Below are 21,642 nucleotides of genomic sequence, written 5' to 3'. Positions count from 1 at the left end.
TTAGTCTCTGTAATACATAAAGAACTGTTTTCATCAATCATCATCCGGGAGAAGTAAAGAGCTCCCTGACAGATAACACAGGAGAGGGGAGGAAAGGGGGCAGTGGCCAGAGCTGCTGACTCGAGAGCTGGGGAACCCGGTTTGAATCTCTGCGGCGGCGCCGCACAACATGCTGTGATTCAATGCAAATAACTTCATCTCGCCATATGATGCAAGAATAAAAGGCACAACTTTATGAAAATCCAGAGCGGATTCTAAAAGTATTTCGGCGGGGTGGAATCTGATTACAGAAGCAGACTATGAACAAGCATTGGTAAATGCAGGAAAATATGCTCCAGCCAATAGAAATGGAGGAAAGGTAATTGGCACGCACCGGTTTTTATATTAAAAACAATATATTTCCCAAGCACAGCACAAGCGCTGTGCAGGCGAAACCTAAGAAGGATGGAATAAAAAAAAAGGGACAAAAGAGGGACAAGTAGAAAAAGTAAACATGAAAAAAAAGGGTAATAAAGAAAAAGTACTGATGAAAGACAAAACTGGTAACTTTAAGGAGGAAAGAAAGAATGGAAGAAGAAAGGAAGAATGGAAGGAAAGGTAAAAGAAAATATATGAGAAAAGGTGAATGGTAGGATGGAAGGGTAATAAGATTGATAGATGGAAGGGTGAGAGATGGATGAAAGAGCAGAAGGATTGTTTGATAGATAGGTTACAGGATGAATGAGTGGCAGGACGAGGAATAGACAGATGGACAAAAGTGAAAGGACTGATGGGTAAAAGTTTGGCTGGACAGAAATGTGGCCATATTGATGGGTGGATGTGTGAAAGGATGTATGTGTATATAGGTGGATGGAAATATGATTAAAAAGTGAAGATAAATCTTCCAAGGAGGGTTGGGTTTGCTTGCCTTATGTGCTAGGTGTGAGTAAAGGTGTGGGCCAAGTGAGGGGTTTTTACATTTTCTGGCTACTCCCTGGGTTAGGAGGTGCAGTGGGGCATGAACATGCTCAATGGAGAATAGGATCCGGCTACACATGCCTCATGTACCGGAGAGTACTTGCTATGGGCAGGCTGCCAAGACCTGACCAATCTGTAATCAAATAAGGGCATGCATGAAGGCAGTCCTTGCTTAGGGGTGAATGGAGGGAGGTTTTGCCTTAGTAATGTGAACACCTGGGGTCAACTTGTGGCGATCACATGTACCCAAACAGACGCTTCCGGAAATGTTCTCCTAGCTGCAATGTCTCCTAAAAAGAACAAAAAACATAGTAAGATGTTGGTAGAGCATTAGACACTTTTTCCAAAACTGGATAAAATTTGGAACAGAGAGATGACTAAACAGAAGACTTTGAGATAACCAAGGAGCGTTGCTGCTGATCCTACTTCTCGAAACATCGCTGCCCAGAAGCATGGGCTAGTCGTCTGGGAGATGCAAGAGGTGCCTGAAAAGAGCTAACATCGGCCTGCAAGACTGAGATGGCAATGCCACTGATGCACAAGTTGTTGTGCTGTGAGTGATTCTGAAGGTCATCTATGTTGTCCTGGAGCAGTTCTTGGTTGCATTCCACTTTTTCAATTTGCGCTATACGATCGATGTTGTACAGTGCGTGGTCAGCTACTGTAGGTTCTACAGTGGTCAGGCGGGAGTCTGTTTGGCATAAGGATTGATCTATGTCAGATATGGCTCTGGTGAAACTTTACCGGAGCGATGTGATGTCCTTGCCAAACTCTGCAAGCTGGAGTTGAATCCCCTCTTTAGTTGCAGGGGCCCAGAGATCGGGCCCCCTTCTTGGTTCTCAGCTGATGCTGGATAGTTGTCCAGGCGTAAGCGAGGAAGGGTCAGCCTTCTGGAACATATCCTTGATGGCGGAAGTGCAGAGGGCCGTATATCTGTTTGCCGCCATAGCAAGGGAGAGGCAGGTCCTGTCGCAGTGGGGTCCCTCTGGAACTGACCCAATCAGTAGGTCCCACAAATTAGGCACCTTCCGTAATGCTGTCCGTGTGTGCAGGCGGTTCTGTTATTCTTTGAGTTGGAAAACCGACCAGGAGCCTACCTCTCCTGCAGGCTGTGCCATAGGTTCAGCACTGTGGGCTAGATGCGCTAAGTCCAAGCAGGGCCCACAGTGTAAGGGGGTGCTGGTGGGGCCCCTCATGACTGCCCACTCAAGGTTCACCTACCCCCCCTCTCCCTCCCCCCCAGCCATGAATGTGCAGTCGGGGCTCTGACAGTAAGCTCAGCCCCTCACCAACACTATGCCCCTGGTAAGAGTTGGCGGACCACAAGCTGAACAAACAAAGCCTTCCTGGACCCCCTGCACTACGTAGCCTCCAAGGCAGCCACCAGATCACCATGATTGGGGGTAGCCGTACAATTATACTCTGGGCAGGGCTGCTTGAACTTGCACATTGTTAGGACTGGTCCAGTCCCCATTGGGGCCCAGGAAGGCACTCCCCCACTCCCTGGGCCCAGCTGGAAAATATTCTGTTATGTGTGGGTGCAGAGGTGCTTGTCACAGGGCAGCCTCAAATGCTACAGCTGAAGTCTATGGAGAAACCGCTTCGTTGTCAAATATGCTAATGCGCACAGTATCAATAAAGAAATATTCTTTAATAAAAAAGTCTACGGAGAAACTTGTGGCAAGGAAAATGCTGCAAGGGGACTTGAGGACAAGTCCACCGGAATCCAAAGGTGGAGCTCAGTTCTTGAGGGTCAGTGGCTTGGGTGCACAGTCAGTAGGCTACGACTCTGGCTGTGGGACTCTGATGCAGAGGAGTTTCATGCAGCAGGTCACTTGCCTTGGAGGCGCTCACTTTTTAGGTCGACCTGGAAATGGGGATAAAACAGGGCAATAGGGTCGCTCTCGACGATAGCCTCTCTGATGCAGATGTCCTATGTCTGTAGGTTGGTGTCTGGGCTGGACAATGAACAAGCCTGGGCGGCTGCAGGGTCTCAAGTACCACAGGAATTGGTGCAGGGCTGCTCTGTGGGGTCCTGGTGCCTCCAAACTTCGTTGGGAGATGGATATGACCTCCTGGAGCGTGGTGACCTTCTCCTGGGTGGCTACTGCTTTGGTGGACCCAGTGGTCAGTAGGTCGGTGTACCAGACATTGCGGTCGGTGCCTGCAGGCAAGTGACTCCTCAACCTCAAGGGATATATTGGCTGGTTGGTGAAGTTCCAGCAGTCCTCCACGGCTTTGGGTGGATGCACAGCTGCAGAACGTGTCAGGTGTTTGTAATTGTCGGGACAAGAGCAGGCACTAAGTCCTCAGCCAGTCCACAGTTATTGCGTTCTTCGGGTTTCCTTTGTCCTTTTTGTAATCATTTGAATCCGAGTTCCTAGTGTCAAGGGGACACCTAAATACTGAATTATGGGGCACTAAGAAGAGTGAAGGGTAGTAGCGAATGGGCTAATTACCCTTGGGTTCACTACACCCCTTATATGACCACTTCCTGTGGGAAGTGGCCATAACCCTGTCCCAGAATTCCTAATTCCACCAAAAACAAGATGGTGGAACCCATCTTTCGTGGCGCACATCAGGCAGCCCACCTTAGGGGAGTGATTGGCAGTGCAACAGGCCTACTTGCATAGCTAATTTCCCACCTGTTATTGTGCCAAATGGGCCTCAGGGCAGTGAGTGGCATCTACCAGGTGCCAGGGAAGCTGGAGTTGCATATCCAAGGCAGCTGGGGCTTTGAAGCTTTGAAGCCCTGGCGCTGATATGATAAATCACTAGCCATCCTGCTGGAGGTATAAATACCTTCCTACGGGGGCAGGCATTGTTTCTGGCCTCAGAGCGTGGGCTCTCACCTGCAGGGGGACAGAAACATGTCTGTGATGGCAGGCTGGTCGGTACCAGTCAGCACACTAGATAGTGGTAGGTTTTTCAGGGTGCACCTCTAAGGTGCCCTCTGGGTGCCTATCCTAATAAATCTTGTACTTGTAACAGTACAGATTTATTAAGACAAGGTTTTAGACTGCAAAACTCTTGGATGAAATCCCTGTATACACAAAAAGGTGAAACCTTGATTATATTAGGAGTAGCATTATTATAAGAGAATTCTGTAGCTGGCAAAAAAGAGGTCCAAATATCTTAAGTCGCATCACAGTTACACCACAGATATTGCTCCAAGCTTTGATTATGTAATCATCTTTCGCCATTTAACTGGAGATAACAACCAGGAGAAATGGCTTTTTCAATTCTCAATGCCTTGTACAAAAACCTTTAAAAAAACACGGAGTATCTGTCTGAAATACTGTACGAGGTAATCCATGAAGCAGAAAAATAGCAATCAAGACATTAAATCCCTTTTTCTGCTGCAGGTTCTTTTGGTGAATTAAGAAAAAAAAGCAGCCTTTGAAAAGGTACCCACATCACATTGTATGCAGATGGAATATTTTATGAAATCTACAGAAATTGTATGCCATAGTTTATGAGCCTGGTGGTGAATATTCAAAAGCTGCACAAATGTAGGTTTTTATTTTGAGCACAAAATGGACACACTAGAATTTATTCTTGATCATCAGAATGAAACGTATGCCACCAAAATGATTGCAAGCCAAATCCAAGGCAGTCGTAACTCCTCAATGACCAGGGATTGTTGAACCATGACACATATTCATAATATACACTTGCTGCTCTTTAGTTGGAACAAAATAGCTTGCTGGCTGAAATGTGGTCCATTGTAGCAAAGTTAACCAGGAATGCTTCGACTTTTATCAGATCTAGCATTAGGACGTATACTCCCCCACAAACTCTATACTCATCGTCTGGTAATCTTATGGTGTTTCTCTGCATCAAAGATTCCTGGTCAAGCCACATCATTTACATTTTTGACAGCTAAAGCACAGAAAACATTTCAATTTTTTATCCCATCCATTTCTAATGACTTTTTAATTTATTTTTTTTAGAGTTTTATATAGCGCAAACTCGACCTGAAGATATCAGGTATCAAAGCACTTTATATGAGCAGCAGTTAAGTTACAGATGGAAACATTCATTTTTGGTGGGCTCGGTGAGATTAAGTGATTTGCCCAGAATCACAGGATGTTGAGCGTCCCTTCCGAGACTCAAACCTGGTTCCCCAGGTTCGAGATTGACCGCTCTAGCCGTAAGGCTACATCCTCTCCCCTAAGCATGGCTTTCCCATGAGCACACGAACACTGGTGATTTTGATGTTCCATTTATATGTCTAGTACAGACCCGCCGAGGCGGGGAATTTGAACCCTGGTCCCGGGCTAGACCTCCCTTTGTGATCGAATCTATCCTGCTAAAACTATGCTAATAACATGCACGATCTGCCCAAACCGAAACAAATGAGATCAATGTTAACTTGCCATAGTTTGGATAAACACATTTTAAGCTAAGTGCAAACAAAACTGAAAACATGGATTTTTGACACAAGAGGTGTGCTCTTTCTGGTAGCCTAGAAAAAATGTGGTCTCACTTCTGCTCCAAATAAGAAATAACCAGGATAATCATGCATCCCAATAAGTTATTAACATTTGCCTGTTACTTATCACTTAATGAAGCTGTTGGGACACAAACCTCGGACGACAAAGTCTGTTTATTTCCTCCAGGTCCGGTACCTGGCAATGGATGACTCCAAAATGTATCGATTATGTTTTTGGATGTAAATCCTCTTACTTTTAGCCCCTGTCATTGCACCAGAACAACATTTTTGACCCTCACAATCCGCATCTACATATAGCTCAACCTTTCCACACGCACACTTAGAAAACGCTCAACCAACCCCACACATGCACAGACACTGATCATGCCACATTTCTGGCTCCTACATGCATTCCTGTCTAGCTCCCTGCAATGGATACACAGGTTACTTTCCTGCTATCCATGTTGGTTGGATCACTTTTGGTCAAGCTGTGTTAAAGAATACTGAAGGATTTCTTACCTCTGCTCCCCAGCCCCGAAAAGCCTTTTCGAGCCTCAATGCATTCATAGCATAGGTGCCAAAGTTGTCAATTCCTTCTTCCTTACCGGCTTCCATGATCGCACTGTATAGAGCTGCACTATCTTGGCGCCTGTGGTAGAGCTCCCATCCCAACTCACCTAATGTCAGATCAAATGAGAAGAAATATCAGTTCGAAAATCTACAAAAAGCTTGATTATTTTCTTTTGAAACATTATTATTAACATCTACTCTTCGTACTAGGAAATCTACATACTACACCTTAATATCTGGCAGGCTCAATTTAGCTTTTGTTATTTGAATCAGTAAAAACACTTGTCAAATTGAAATAAAAATTGTTTATACTTTGTTGCTAATAATACACAATGATATTTAATGAACTTCTATTTCTAATATAATTCTGCTTACTATAGGTCTTTGACATGGACAACAAACAAATCTCATCTGAGTTTAAACATGCGATTTAATATTCAGGAAAAATGTTCAGTAAGACTGGAGGAAATTAAAAGTTTGGCTGTAAAGTTTGCAACCTACATGACATTTGTCAACTTTGCACAAAGTGTGGAAATTGAAATGCAAATCTTTTCAGACTTTTTACGAATTAGCCCTAATCCGTGATCATTTTGACATGATACCAAAAAAAACAGACTGCATCCACACAGCCTGAATAAACCAATGTCACTCAAAATAACGCTTAGGATCTTTTACAATTTGGTAATTAAAGAACTGATGCTACTCTCCTAGATTTCGAGACAGGTGGTTGGTTGATTTACAATGTTAGTACAGGTGCTCTTAATATACTTGTTTGTTTCAAAGCGGTCTCCAGCCCCATGTTTGATATTACACAACACATAATCCTATATGTCCGTCCCAGGTCTATTATTATGTTGCAAAAGTTATGAGATTGATATCAGAGAAGGTCGCACAGCAAAACGTAAAGCCACTGTCTACTATAACAAGGTCCATTCAACCAAACTCCTGCAGCTTTTAAATTAAACATGTCTCCCTTCAATATCGCTATTCAACAAGGAATGACCGGGCCATTGTCTTGCAGTCTCCAGTTATTTGAAAATGTTAAAAGATTTGTTTGGAAAGCAGTCTTGCGTGCCTCTAATGCATCCACACAATAGGCCAGGCACGGCCCGTGCAGGGCGTTATACCGGGGCGGTGACATCAGGCGGGGGAGGGGCAGGGTGGGGGTTGTAAAATGCGGTATATGGACCATTAGAGGTAAGTACCGAAAAACATAAATAAAACGAATTTCGTTGCCCACGCTGCTTCGCCAAATGTGATGCAGCGTGGGCAACAAAATTCTTTATTTTTTTTTTCGGTACTTACCTCTAATGGTCCATATCCCGCATTTTACAACCCCCCACCCTGACCCTCCCCTGCCTGCCATCACCGCCCCGGTATAACGCCCTGCACGGGCCATGCCTGCAATAGGCTAATAGCTACGGCTGTAGTCAGTATTTGCAGGGAGGCTGCAGTGAGCACTGAAGAAAGTGGGCTTTTAGGAGAATGGCAGTACAGCCGCTATCTGGTATTACTTGGGAAGGATCCCTGGCTCCTGTATGAGAAGGCTGTGCTAGGAGCAGCCTTTACACTCCTGACCAGTGGAACAGAAGAAGCCTATGGTCAGAAGTGAGTGAAAGAGGGTGGGTCTAAAGCCCCCATGGAGATGGTGGATGTTCTCATTGATTATCAATGAAAGACTACAGAAGCAAAAGGGCCCAGTTGATCCATAGGCGGGAAGTATCAATAAGGACACCACCTCTGAGAAACCAACACCTGTACAGCTACTAAATGGGGGCAGAAGAAAAGGAGGCGAGAGTACATGTCCCACAGACCTGGAGGTAGAGAATAAGCATAGAGGGTCTACAGATATGATACTGAAAGTGATCACTCTAGTGTACCATTGGTAATGAAAATGGCAGAGATAATGGTAGACATGCTACTGAAGGGGCTGAACCTGTACGTTCTAGATCTGTTCTAGAACCACAAGTGAATGGTACTTTTTCTCAGCATGAAATCGTGGCAGGGAGAGAAGTCATTAACAATGTCAATCAATCCAACCGCAGTTTCTCTAGACCCATAGTAACCACAGACTACCAAGTAAGGTTGGTTGATTTATTACAAAGCCAGAAATAACTGGACATAGACACTTCAAAACGAGGGTGTAGAAATACATTTGGACCAACTTAGAGCCAAATCTGCTAATAAAGTTAAGGCGTTGCAGCATGCAAAAGACAATTAATTAAAGAAAGAGGATGCAGAGAATCAAAAAGCACAAGTCCAAGTTCCTCTGCATCGAGGATTGATGGAAATAAAGCAGTAATCTATCCCTACACTAACATGGCATCCCTACTTAAGCATTCTTCGGGGCAGGATAGGTAAAGGTTTCAGCTTGTGGAGGCTTCCTTAGAAGTCTCTCCACTACAATGGGTCAGGTAGCGTGAAGCTATGGAGACAGAGCTTGTTCTAAGATGCTCTACTTCCAAAGGCAAAGAAGAAGTGGGGCTCTTTCCCTACTTGCAACGCTCCAATATTACAGGTATCTTCCCAGGATTCCTTTTGGGTCATGCCATCCGATCAGATCACGTTCTCATAGGTGGTTTTCCACAGGATGGCGATGTTCCTGAACAGCAACAAGATGACCTTGATTTCCAGGCCTTCTCCAGTGAGAAAGTACAACAGTTCTCCGTATCGGCAGTAACTGCCAATGTATCCTCTTCTTGCCTAACTTTTAAAACAAAGACATTATTCTAACTAACAAGGGTGCTTCTTCCACTTGCAACACAACTGTGAGAAAGAACAAAATCCATCAGGCACATGAAATTCAAACTGTTAATTCTAATGCAAAAGCATCCAGGGAAATGTGTTTCAGGCCTACAAGATTCAGCTAACATAAGAGAAATGGAACATGAACTTTATGAAACTGCATAGAAAATAAGGCACATTCGGTTAGTATTCCTGCCTACATATAAAATGCATTAATAAACACATTCAATAATAAATGGTTGCCAGTTGCAGAACACTAGTGCTGCTGTTAATATTTTCTGCTGGTTACATTTGATTACTCCACATTAATTCTTCTCGTATTCTATATAGTGGCCTAAATACATAAAGTTTTATGTTTTTTCATTGTCGTAACTCTTAGGTTAAGACGAAAAAGGATTATCTGTGGATGCGTTCTACAAGTGTGATTATGATGCAACCCTACAAATGAAAATAAATTTTGCGCTACATCTCTAATAAACTAAGGCCCTTGTAACACTGTAGAGAAAGATATGCAGAATGGCATGAGTGCAGGGCATAGGAACACAGGTACAACATTATGTAAATGGTAAAACCTTAAGGAATCCCCCAAAGGTAACTGGGTTGCTGAAAGGGGCTGAAGGCACTGTAGAAGCCTTAATGCAAGCCTGTCTTAAAAGAAAGTTAAATACCAACCAATTCCAACAAGTTTTGTAGAGGGGAGAGCAAGCAAGGTCCTGGGCTGTAGACTGGTACCTGGGTCACCAACGGTCATTATTGTGAGACCCATACAATGAAGAAGAAGCAAGACATAGCAGGTGCTCTTGGACTCAAATAAAATTCCAGCCTTCCAAGATCATAAGAGGAAGACCCAGAAACTCAGAGGAACGTCAGAAGACGCAAAAATAAAACTGCAGGCCATGGCCATAATATACATGCTGCTGTTCTTACAAAGCTTAAATGGATGTGGAAAGGGAAAACAATAGGTGACACCAGGGGAAGTGTTGAATCGGGAGGAGGAAAGGGGAAGTGCAGCGCACACAACTGGAAATGATGGACAATGTAGAACCCCAGAACAAACACTGTGGAGGAACTGGAAGAAGGGAGAGGAATCAAGGGGACTAATTTGGAGAAGTCAAAACAGAAGTAAAAGTGATGAGCAAGCCTAAAAAGACATTGTTGAACGTAAACCATTGGGTGTTTAATCTAAATCTAGAATCTAACAGGAACATTGAGGTAAGGTACAAGTTAGATGAAGTAGGTGATAGAGAAATACACCAGGCAGTATTAGCAATTTTAAGGAGGGGGGGGGGGGAAGAGGCAGGAGTAAATGTCCGTGTTGGGGAGGGTGAAGGAGAGTGGGGGAGATTAAAGGGTTGGGAGAACTTTTCATGTTTAGTGATGCAAAAAGGAAGTGAGGACATGTAGAAACATGGATATGATTTGACTTATGGTAGGAAAAAATAAAAAATAAAACGTGACACTATTAGCTTTGATGTAATGTAATGTGAATACACTACACAATAAGATAAATTAAAGGAAGCTGTGTTTAATTAAATCTATGTGCAAGACTAGATTTACTGTCGCACTAAGGTACACTTGCTTGATAAGAGGGAAGACTATTACACATGAAAGTGGTACACACAAGGCTCGAAACTGGATCCTAGAGGTAGAAATTCTGCTTCAGAAGCATGCCCTGTTGGTATTAACACAAATATATATAGGGATGATCATGAACGTTGTATGATCTCAGGAGCGCTTTAGCAAGCAACATGTTAGGCCTCTACTAGTGCAGTACTCTCTGGGAAGAGACTTCACTATGATCACAGAAAGAATAAATGTAGATCATGAGAAATTAAAGTGGGCGTAATGGCAAGCACGCCAGTGACTAAGGTTACTGCTTTAGTTGGGTTGACAGACCCTCGGAGGAAGAAATCTATGCAGGCTACAGCCTACACCCATATGTTCACAAATCATGGTCCCAGTTGGATTATATCCGGGGAGCAGTTTCCAGAGCTCACAGAGCTAGTGTTACAGGAGTATTATCAAAAGGTATGAGAGTACACTGGCTGATCTTCATTGGGAAGGAGAAAAGCAAAGGGGGAGAAGTGTGGCTCACTGGTTAGAGGAGGCATACCCTGAAGCTGAGGTCAGACCCGGGACCAGGGTTCGATTCCCGACGCGGCAGGGTCCTGAACCCAATTGTCCACGGACTCGATAATTCTCGCTTCGGTGCCCACTAAGCATGAGTTCACACTATGCAGCTCTGGGCAACAAGCTTGCTTAATCTCCACAACGGCCCCCCCGCGGCGGGATGCCTGGCTTTGAACTTGGGGATGCCCAGCACGGGTGATCTCACAGGGAAAAACCAGGACGGGTTCCCAAGGCAAGCGCCGAGATGCCCAAGGGTAAAATCGAGCGCTATATAAGAACACACATACATACATACATACAATGTAGACACACACAGTACTTAATAGACATGGAGGTAGTGAATCCTCAAAAATTTAAACAAGGACTTACTCTGTGATTAATTAGAGATCAGTGACTTCAGCACATATAAGCCATCCTTCTAAACAGAATGATAAGCTTTCTGAAATACCAGATAAGTGTCAGGCGACTGTGTGTGGGGTGTCTAGAACGGACACTGGCTTCCCAAGAAAAATAATATGCTATCAGTTCTAAACTCTATGACTAGGACCAGCATAAAGCGAAGCCTCCGAAAAGGCCTTCACTCTCGAAGAGATCGTTAATCCCTTCAGCAAATTAACATTGGTAAAAGGTCTTGATCGAATGTAGTTCAAATCGAGTCATTTTGTTTTTAAACTCTCTTTATTGCGATTTTCATGGTTAAGAAACAACAACAAAAAAATACAGGTACCAGTACATTTGGGGTTGCGGCTTTGTGACACAGTTACAATCAAGCCATATAATAGAAGTTGCGATACCCAGGCTCCTGGAAAACATCAACGCTGGTTCGTGGTAAAACATCATGAAAATATTCCATCCATTTGCCCCATACCTTTGTGTTTCCCAGGACAACTGGGGCATTTATATACCGTAGCCTCGGCTAGTGCACATTGGTCCATGCAGAGTAGCCATTATGCCATCCTAGGAGCTTCTGGTGAGCGCTAGGATGGCATAATGCAGTACTAACACCATGTATTTCTCGACTTCACTAAGCTATGGTCGGATCACAGGGTAATCTCAGTCCATGTAAAGCCAGTCATTGAGAGGATGCATGTGGGCCGCACAATTAAGCTGCTTAGTCTTGATTGAACCTCATGGCACTTTAACCCAACAGCAACACTCCCAGCCCCTTTGTTGAACTCTTGGTGGTTCTTTTTCATTCTTGCTTTTTCCCTTACTGACTGTTTTTCTATCTTTCTCTTTGTTCTTCTGTTGCCTGGTGTGTTTTTCTCTCTCTTGTTCTGATGTGGAAAAATAAGTATTCGTCCCCAAAAAGCAGTGCATGTGGGCCCTATCTGACACCATTGACTCAAAGTAAGCACTGGCTGCGTCCAATCACCACTACGGTTTGCTCTAACTCTGTAATCTCTTACAGAGTAGATTAGGTGCAACACGCTCATGGTCTGATTCAGATGGCCTCAGGGAGGGAGCAATGTGTATGGAAGGAATTTGCATGTATACATGAGGGATCCTGAAACTACATACTAAGGCAACATTTTGAGTAATATTTATAGTTGTTTTAGTATTTATATAGTGCATCATACCCAAAGGTGTCAAAGCGCTAGCACTGATGAGCAGACTATGAAAAGGAAAAGAGATCAAAACACTACTATCACAGGAGGAGGAAGAGCCAGGATTTCAGTTGCATACAAAAGGCTACATGAGAGATTGAGCTCGCAATATGGGTGGGCAAAGTATCCCACAGCTTAACAGCTGCAACAGAGAGAGTGACCAACCTGCTTGGTCTTCTCAAATCTAGATATGATCACCTTTCTAAGAGAATATGACCTCAGCTGTCTCTTAGGGATGTAGTGAAAAAGAGTTCTCATCAGAAGGTGGAGAGCCGAATGAACCAAACAAAGGGCTTTAAAGATCACTTGTTTCTTGACTGGCAGCCAGTGAAGGGAACATATACCCTCCCTGAGTGACATACATTTGGGTAAATCCAAAAGCAAGTCCAGCTGCCGCATTTTCAATGACCTGAAGTCTAGTCAGTGTGGATTGGTTAATGTTTAAATACAGGGCATTGTATTAGTTAAGGCGCAATGTAGTAAGCACAATGACCACTGCAACTCTAAGTTCATCTGATATGAGGGGGAAAACCTTTTCCAGAGTTTTAATGATGAAGATGCAAGAACTCACGGTTCTCTTAACCGGAGTGTCCCAAGTTAGTATTTTGCCAAAGATTACCCCAAGGTTGTTCGCCGAGAACCCCAGGAGAGGTAGGGGAACGCATGTCTCCAACACCAGAATTCTGACCACATAGATGTCTGTTCCCCAAGATCAGAATGTCATTTTTTTCAGCATTAGGTTTCAGCCAATTCTCCTTCATCGAGATACTGATTTCAGTCCTACAAAAATTAAAATGTTCTGCAACCAGAAACATGTCATCTGCTATGGAAACCATGATTTAGGTGTTGTGCGAATTGGATAATGCCATAAAACCAAATTACTGCACCAGTTTGGCCAAACTGCACCAGCAAGCAAAGCAGATTCAGTACTAGGACTACTCTGAAAACCATTCTGAGAGGGGTCCAGAAGGTCCTGGGTGATAATAGACTTGGCCAATTCCTGTACTTTTCAAACATCTTAGCTAGCGCAGGTACAAGGGAAATATGAAGAAGATTTTTTTAGTCCTCAGGATCCCCATTAGGTTTCTTTTTAAGTGGCATATCTATTGTCTCCTTCCATAGTTGGGTAAACACTCCCGTTATGAGTACCTGATTATAGATCTTTTCAAGAAAGGCAGCAATCTGTTCCAGTACCAGTTATAAGATTTTGGGAGGACATTGGTAATCAAGCAAACCAGATGACATATGAATTAGAAGATTTTTAACTTTTGAGAGAGATATAGGGGAAGGTGGATGATATAGCAGTAGTTACTGGATCTATCAAATCATAATCTTTACCTCTGACAGGGGAGGGAGGCTATCCACATTCACAATAAAATCAGAAAATGTCTTCAGGATCTTATCCCTAAATAAAATCCACGACCTGTTGCAAAAACCTTGTGAGTTTTCCACAGCTTGCTGCACTGGCAGAGTGGAGACATTTTTCATCACTTTAGAAAGTTCATTGGGAGTGTTGGTTGCAGATCTTATTTTAGTTACAAAAGACTTGTCAGCCATGATGGGACGCTTGTACCCGAGAATAAACTGTTTGTGCTTAAACCTCTCTTCAGAAGTAAGGATTGCCCTCCATCTCCCTGTTCTTGCCTCCGACATGGAAGTCTGAGGTCTTTTAATTCCTCTGAGAACCAGGAATTAGATGCTTTAGTTCTGGTACCAGTTTTATTTGTAATAGGGGCGATCTGAGCGATAGCAGCGGTCATCCAAACATTAAAAACATCTGCTGTGTTGGTTCCAGAGAACTAGAATTTCTTCCTAATGACTTGCTCAGTGCAGATTCCAGGTCTTGGGAGGAGATTTTATTCCACCTTCTATAAGAAGTGGGTATGCGCTGCATCTGTTCTATATCCTTATGCAGAGTGATGTTATAGGTTACCGCTAGGTGGTCCGTCCAACTTAACAGGAGAAGATCTCCCTTCACCAGAGCGGAGTGATCGACAAAAACACCATCTAATGTATGGTCTGATATATTGGTAGAGGAGTTAACCAATTGAGATAATCTGAACACCTTCATGAATTCTAGGAACACAGAATCATTGCACCCTGTATCTTCCAAAATGAAGTTAAAGTCGCCCAAAATAGTAAAATAGGGGTTTGTAATGTGGGGTTCTAGTGCTAGGCTTCATGCCCCAATAAACTTTTTGCGGGAGCCAGGGTAGCAATAGACCAAAAGCCCGAGAGGGTATTTTTATTAGATTTTATTCAAAACTGTGCCATCTCTTGGGTGTCCAGTGAAATCAAGCTAGTAGGCCCTAAAGTGCAATTAATTGAATTCTTAGAGATTATAGCCAGACCTCCCCCTCAACGCAGGAGACTATCAAGCCGAACAATAGTGTAGTCTGGAGGGGTGAGCCCCTACTAGATAAGATCCTGGATATCTTCCTTTGGCTGGTCTCAGCAACAAACAATCTAAGTCATGGATTAGGATCAGCTCCTCTATTTCCGTATTATGTTTAACCATAGAGCGTGCATTGATCAAAGCAGAAGAAATCTCCTCCTGGACAACGGAACCTAGAGCATGAGCATCCATATATCTTTCTTTACTGTTTAATATATGGGCTCCAGAATCCAGAGTAAACCCAGGATGCCAACTGTAATGCCCACAACGGCCCATGGGAGTAGTAACAAGGTTAAAAATATCACACACACCCTTCCACCTTTGGAGCACCAGTTCATTAGATCAGAATGGGAGTATTGCTAGCTTATAGAGATCCTTATGACATATGCCAGTTCTGGAATAAATGAGGCTAATGAATGGTATTTCACATGAAAGGGAATAGTGAGTGACCTATAGGACAGTAGAGAAAGAGACTAGAGACCGAACTTTAAATAATTGGGGTTCTATATTTCAAAAGACCTGCAACAACAGGATACAATGAATATACAGCCAATTATTGGAACATTTAAAGAGAACATCTTTTACTGAAATTACTCCCCCATACAACCCAAAACTAACAATCATATTCCGACAGGAAATATATCTACAATGGTGGTGCAGAGCAAAATACTATATGCCCTGTAGAACTCATTGGTTTAAGTACCACAAAATGTTGTTCTCGAAATAAAGGAGCATGGTGGGAATTACTCAAGGATACCAAAAATCCATGGATAGCTCTCAGGACCCTGCATTGCTAACAGCAAGGAAGAGAGATAGCCATCCCAGAACATGCAGTATTATTACAGTACTTAGCGGTGAAATTAATGACTTTCTGTGCAGGAGATGATCTCAGGATGGATCCAGGTATACATGGGAGAATTCATGAACCAGCTACCCAGCAAAATGAAAGGGACGTTACAAATTTGGGACACACCTAACAGAACTATGAAGTGGAGTGTGATGGAAAAACCATTGGGGCTAGACAACCAACAAGCTGCAATGTTGCACCAGAAGGACTTTCAATGAGGGGACACTATTGATATTTCTAAGTTAAAAGACACGGTAATAAAGACATATGAAGTCATTTCCAAGCTACAATAGTTTGACATAAATAAGTACTCATTCTTTTGTACTTGCAGTTGAGACTTGCATTGGAAAAGGATCTTACAGGATAGGTGAACATCCCATAATCTGACTCATGGAAGAACAAATTGTTGATTGAAAGAACAGAGATCACACAGATTTTATGGAGGAACAGAAAGATCGCCACAAAACAGATAAACTCAGAAACTATGTGAGCAATGGGAGGCAGACACAAACATTGCAGACGACAATCCATGGAAAGAGACCGAGGAGCCTGAGAGAGTCTTGCAAGCAGACACTTCCACCTAATACAGGTTAGATTTTGCAGAGACAGCACCACACATATCCGACCTTTAGAAAACTCTGCATATAGTATAATAAAATAATGCTGGTCATGTTTGCAAATGTCTTATCTGGCCCAAGTAGAATTTTAACCTCTCATCGACTTCAGCGCAGATGCTGTTTTTATAATAAATAGCAGCTTATTGCACTGTGCCAGAGGTGCAGAACAAAGTTTTAACTAGACTGCAGCAGAGAAGTCATCTCCCACGACCACCGGACATTAAATGATTCCTTGCGTTCTGAACTGTACAACATTGGAACTAAATGTGCAGACTAAAAGGCGATAATGTCTATTGAAAATAAATACGAGCAAATGACAATTTCGCAATTGAGAAAAGCATAAGCAAACCACCTCTAGAAACTAATGCCAAGTTAAAAATGAGATGCTAAAATGGGGACTAAATGTAGGTCACATAACCGTAGTGATTACGAAGAAGGATAGTTAGACCTATTTGCTGGCTTAAGTGGAAAGAGGACGAAACTTTTATCATGAAGTGCAGATTAGTATACAGCATCACATTATCTTTATGAAATGTATGGCATGGTTCATTTATCATAAAGGCTTGCAGTTCTCGACGCAGCCATAATCGTGATCAAGAGGGAGCTTTCCATGAGAGGTAAACAGAGTAAAGGTGTAATCATTTTTTTAAACATTTTAATAGGAAAGTATCTCCTGTGCAGATTAATGTCCATAATTGGCAACATCCAATAGATTACATGGATACCATTCGATCACTTAGTTTCTTCATAAGGAATCATGTGTGCACGTAGGCAGCCTAAAGGTCAGACTGTGCATAAAGCGTGTACAATGATGGCAGCCCTGTCAATGGCTGACAGCAGAGTACAAAGTTCCCCAGGGAAAGTGTGACAGAGTGGAGAAGGTAAAGTAACTGGAAGGGTTCCCTTGTCGGAACTTAGAAAACCTCATACACCCAGAGTATTAGGTGTGAAACACACCCTGACTGGAGGGTGTCCAGTGTCATCATCGACTCACTGCCCCTCGACAGACCGGCGCTGCAATGTCTGACGGAGCACCCGAAGGCACTCTTTTGGCGGGGTTCTTTTGTTCCTTGCCGATGGTGGGTGTGAGTGAGGATGAAAAGAAAGTGTAGTCGGTGCAAAAGTGAGTGAAAGTTAAAAAGGGTGACCCGTCCACACTGACTTTTATTAACGTGGCTGATTCCCTGGTTAAAAGGGTGAGAGGGGAGCTAGAGACCGTATGAGTATACAGAAAGCTAACTCAACCCCCTGGTGTGGTCAACATGTTTCTCGCCAACCGGCGATTCGTCAGGACCTCAACAAAGTACTACACAAAAACACAAGTTCATTCACTTTGAAGAAGACAGATACAACCTCTCTGGGTCGGAGGTTAAGAGGGCCACTGGGTCCTGCTCTATTTAGGCGACCCTAAGGGGAAATGAATAGGGCCTCTCAGCATACTCCCGTGAGGCCAGCGCTGATAGGTTAAATGCACCTTTTGACAGGCGCTGGATCGGCGGAACACCTACCCCTCACAGCACCTGGTCAATGGGTCTGTCATTAAAGAGCTCAGAACTATATAGAGCAGACCATTGTGGTTTGTTTTTGAGATAACAGGATCACTTTGGAATGGCCCTTTATGACCTTTTAACAAGTCTTTGAGGAAATAGGCAGTGTATGAGGTTTTTTTTAATTTGCCATCAAAACTGCTATTACATTGTTTTTGTTCGAAGATTATTGATTATTGTAGACAAAATGGAACAGAAACAGCAGTGCGCAGTGGACCCAGATCTTGTGTTGCAGACCAGAAACAAGCCCTACTCAATTTAAAGGGGTGTGATCTCAAAGCTGAAGGTGTCTTTGTTGCCTTCAAGAATGCTCTACGGTCTTAAGTAATATCTAAGTCTCCATATTTCAGGTCTTCAGAACCCAAGCAGTCAGCTGTAATGGTACTAGGATGTGATGCTGTATTTGTTTGTGTTACCTATTGAAAAGTTATTGGTTCTCTTTGAGGGCAAAATTTGTTTTAAAAACTCAACAGGCCAGTGAACCATTTTTGTTAGGCCCTTAAAGGTGCAGTTAAGATGCTGCTACATGGTTAAATTTTGATCTGGCATCCTCTTGACTGCTCAGATGTCACACTCAGCTGGCAAATAAAGGGCATTTTGCATTCTGTAGGGTTATGAAGAAATACCAGGGGAGCAACTCCAAAATAAAAGATTAGTTCCAGCTACTGGTTGTCCAGTTACAATTCGTGACACGCTGCTTTTTGTCTGATAAGCATATAAGCTAGACCATTCTGTGCCCATGAATTTGCTCCACTTTGAATGTGTGTGTTCGCTCAGTGTCACAGTTGTTTCAATCCCTCAGACAGAAGAAGTGAGTTGGTACCACTCTTTTTCCAAACAGAAAATAGGTAAGTTATGCTGTATTTTGGATAGATTTCTTTTTCTTTTATCTTTGGCATAAATGCCTTCAATAGCAGCCTAACTGCTCCAAATTCCAAAATGTTTAAGCAGAGTTGTGATTTCTGAAATCTACTGAGCATCTACAACAAACTTTTGCAAGTGAGTGCCCAAGTTTTCCAATGAGGCATGCACTGTCAGGAACAAATAGGGTTATTGTGAAAGAGGAGTCTTGCCTTTCCACAGACTTTCTTCACTTTGCCACCAAAGCAGATCTTTATGACTGTGGAGATCTAGATTGAGTGTACATCCTGAGTTAGGGAGATAAGCATTCTTACTCTATCCACAGAAGGTGCAGGGGTTGGAGAAAAACCCTGGACGTTTTTGGTGATAATTATTTGGGAGTGTTCAACGTGAGACCTTGTAGAGGTACTGATGTACTGCTAGACTCCTTTGGTGCTCTAATAGCCAACTGTCAAGGAAGAAATCTATGTGGACCCGTGACTATCACAGATAAGGGACCAAACGTTTTGTGAAAATCTGTGGCATAAACTTTACGCCTAATAGAGGCACCATAAATTGGTAGTGTTGATTGCTGACCGCAGGTTTGTGGCATACCTCGAAGGTTTAGACACTCCAAATGTTTTGTGTGCGCAGGATACCCACAAATTTTAGACACTCCAAACGTTTTACCTCAATGAGAATGCCCACATTCACTGGATTGGAGATGGTGTTGAATGTCACCTTGAAGAATTAATGTTTTCTCCACTAAGGCACCTCCCAATCAATCAAAAACCTGAAAATAGGCTTTATTGGGCATATGGGCACACTGAATAACTGATTATAACATCAATAAAAAAAATTAATGGGTTCAATCAGGAGAATACCGTGCAGCGTCCCTAGTGCAACAGGAAGTCCACTGGCTCACCCTCAAAATCATGTGTATGTGTAATTTCATAGCCAAAATAATGTATAAACTGCAGAATCACTGTGGTGTGTCGAAGCGCAGATATCATGTTTCCAATTAATATGACTGGTTGATATTTGGCGTTCACTCTGAGGGCTGAGTGTAGATAAACAGAGCAAGAGGGGTTTAACGTCTGGAATTTAATTAAAATGCAACCCTGTATGGGGGCGTTTAATTGATAATGTTTTTGCATCTTTGAGATAGGAGATGGGCCTGAAATGTGTGCACTACCATGTAAAAGAAGGGTAATACGGAGCCCTATGGTTCTCGTCTTGCTGACTGTCGCATTTATGGGGCTTCATGCCATTATTTATTTTATATTAAATTGGCTCATGGAACAAATGTTTGAATAGGTTGTATCTTCTCGACATAAACAGCGACTTATGCTAAGGACGCATTTAATTTTGCCCACGTAACAATTGTTTAAATAGGGTTTATCTTCTCGACAAACAGTGACTTGCGATAAGAACGCATTTAATTTGGGTGTTTTCTCCGTTGTATCAGACATTACTTGTTCTGCTGGTGGCAGGCATACTGGATAGGGCCTATAGAAATGAGGCCTCAAAAATAGAGGACCCCTACATTTAAACTTGCTCAAAATCATTAGAAGAGGAGCATTTTATAAAAGAGGTGAGCAGTAGGGGGATGCTGGCTTAAGCTAAATTGGTTATTGTTCACGAGGTTCATGTGGGTGACATGGTTGTGTTTTATCAATAGTGTTGAAAGGAACAAGATATTGCGGAAGAAATTGATTGCGCTATGGATGTGCAGAACAGATGTTGAACCTATAGAAGAATCGCATGAGGTAAATGATTGTGCAATATAGTTGAATGATGGGGTAAAGCTAGGGTTGAGATAGAATGGGGGGTTTGCATTTCTAATGTGCTTATGACCCCACATTTAGGTCTAAATAATTGTTTGAGGTGTATTGTGCAGACAACTGGTGTTTAAGGATAAAGCTTCCAACAATACAGAGCGCCGGTAAGAAGTTATCTGATTTATGTTTAAGGAATTTAGATCTAGAAAAATTAGAATAAACTCTTGTGGCACTACCAATACAAAAGACATGCAGGTACAGATCATAGTGGACAACTGAAATATGCCCCAACTTTATGTTAGATATGAAAGGATTAATGAACCAAATGACATCATGAGTTGGCTCAATCCTAAATTTGCTGAGGTTTTAAATTAGGAAAAATAAAAAATGTGTACAATAGATATGCATATATGATTCATATTTTTGAGGAAAGGTGTACAACATAAAAGAATTATGTATTTGTTGGAAATAAGTGATCTATTTTGTACACAAATGAGCATATGATGCAACTTTTTTAAATGGGTTTATATACATGTGTATACTCTGTTAGAAATAGATCTTTTGCTTGTGTAATGAATTACAAGTAATGGTTTTGTATGACAACTCCTTTCAGGGGAATTATTGTTATTGGTAATAGATTTGTGGTTGATTGATTTGTCTAATGTACTGTTTGTATGTTTTTATGTCCAACAGCCCTGAAGAAGTCCCAAGTCCTTAGGGACGAAGCGTGTAGGCTGTTCATCCTGGTTGTTAATCTTGGACATGTCATCTTGTTTTTACTTGGAAAATTATGAATAAAATTGATGAAAAGCAATTTGAAAGAATAATGTGTATTATATGATTGTTTTACAATTTGACTATCGACATTATGATGTGTAAGAGAATTTCTTAGACTCTTGTAAATATTTCTGGTTGTGCTCCTCATTTTGTTTGCCTATATGTATAGATTTGGGTTTTTTCGGTTGACCCAAAAGAGTGAACATATTTAAAAAAAATTGGGAAAACAGTGTGCAGGCAAAAGTATACCATAACTGTCTTGATATTGTAGCTTTGGACATGGTATCTGTGTAAAACATTATCAAGTGTCCAGATTGTGTTATTTTGAAAACTGTATTTATTAAACATTATTTGTTACAATATCAGTAAATGAGGACTCATTACTCCTGCATAT

The 21,642-nt window shown here is 42.3% G+C and overlaps 1 protein-coding gene across 1 annotated transcript in view; it reads right to left on the bottom strand.

Annotated features, from left to right (window-relative positions):
* DMGDH (dimethylglycine dehydrogenase) overlaps positions 1-21,642 on the bottom strand; it is a 527,940-nt gene that overhangs the window by 128,995 nt on the left and 377,303 nt on the right. The window contains exon 13 of the mRNA XM_086960740.1: positions 5,912-6,069. Within this exon, the coding sequence (XP_086816866.1) occupies positions 5,912-6,069 (158 nt within the window). The remainder of the gene's footprint in view (positions 1-5,911; positions 6,070-21,642) is intronic.

This window comes from Lissotriton vulgaris, chromosome 3_1 (genome assembly GCF_964263255.1).
Source record: "Lissotriton vulgaris chromosome 3_1, aLisVul1.2, whole genome shotgun sequence".
Taxonomy (NCBI): domain Eukaryota; kingdom Metazoa; phylum Chordata; class Amphibia; order Caudata; family Salamandridae; genus Lissotriton; species Lissotriton vulgaris.
This window is presented reverse-complemented; position numbering and strand designations above follow the sequence as displayed.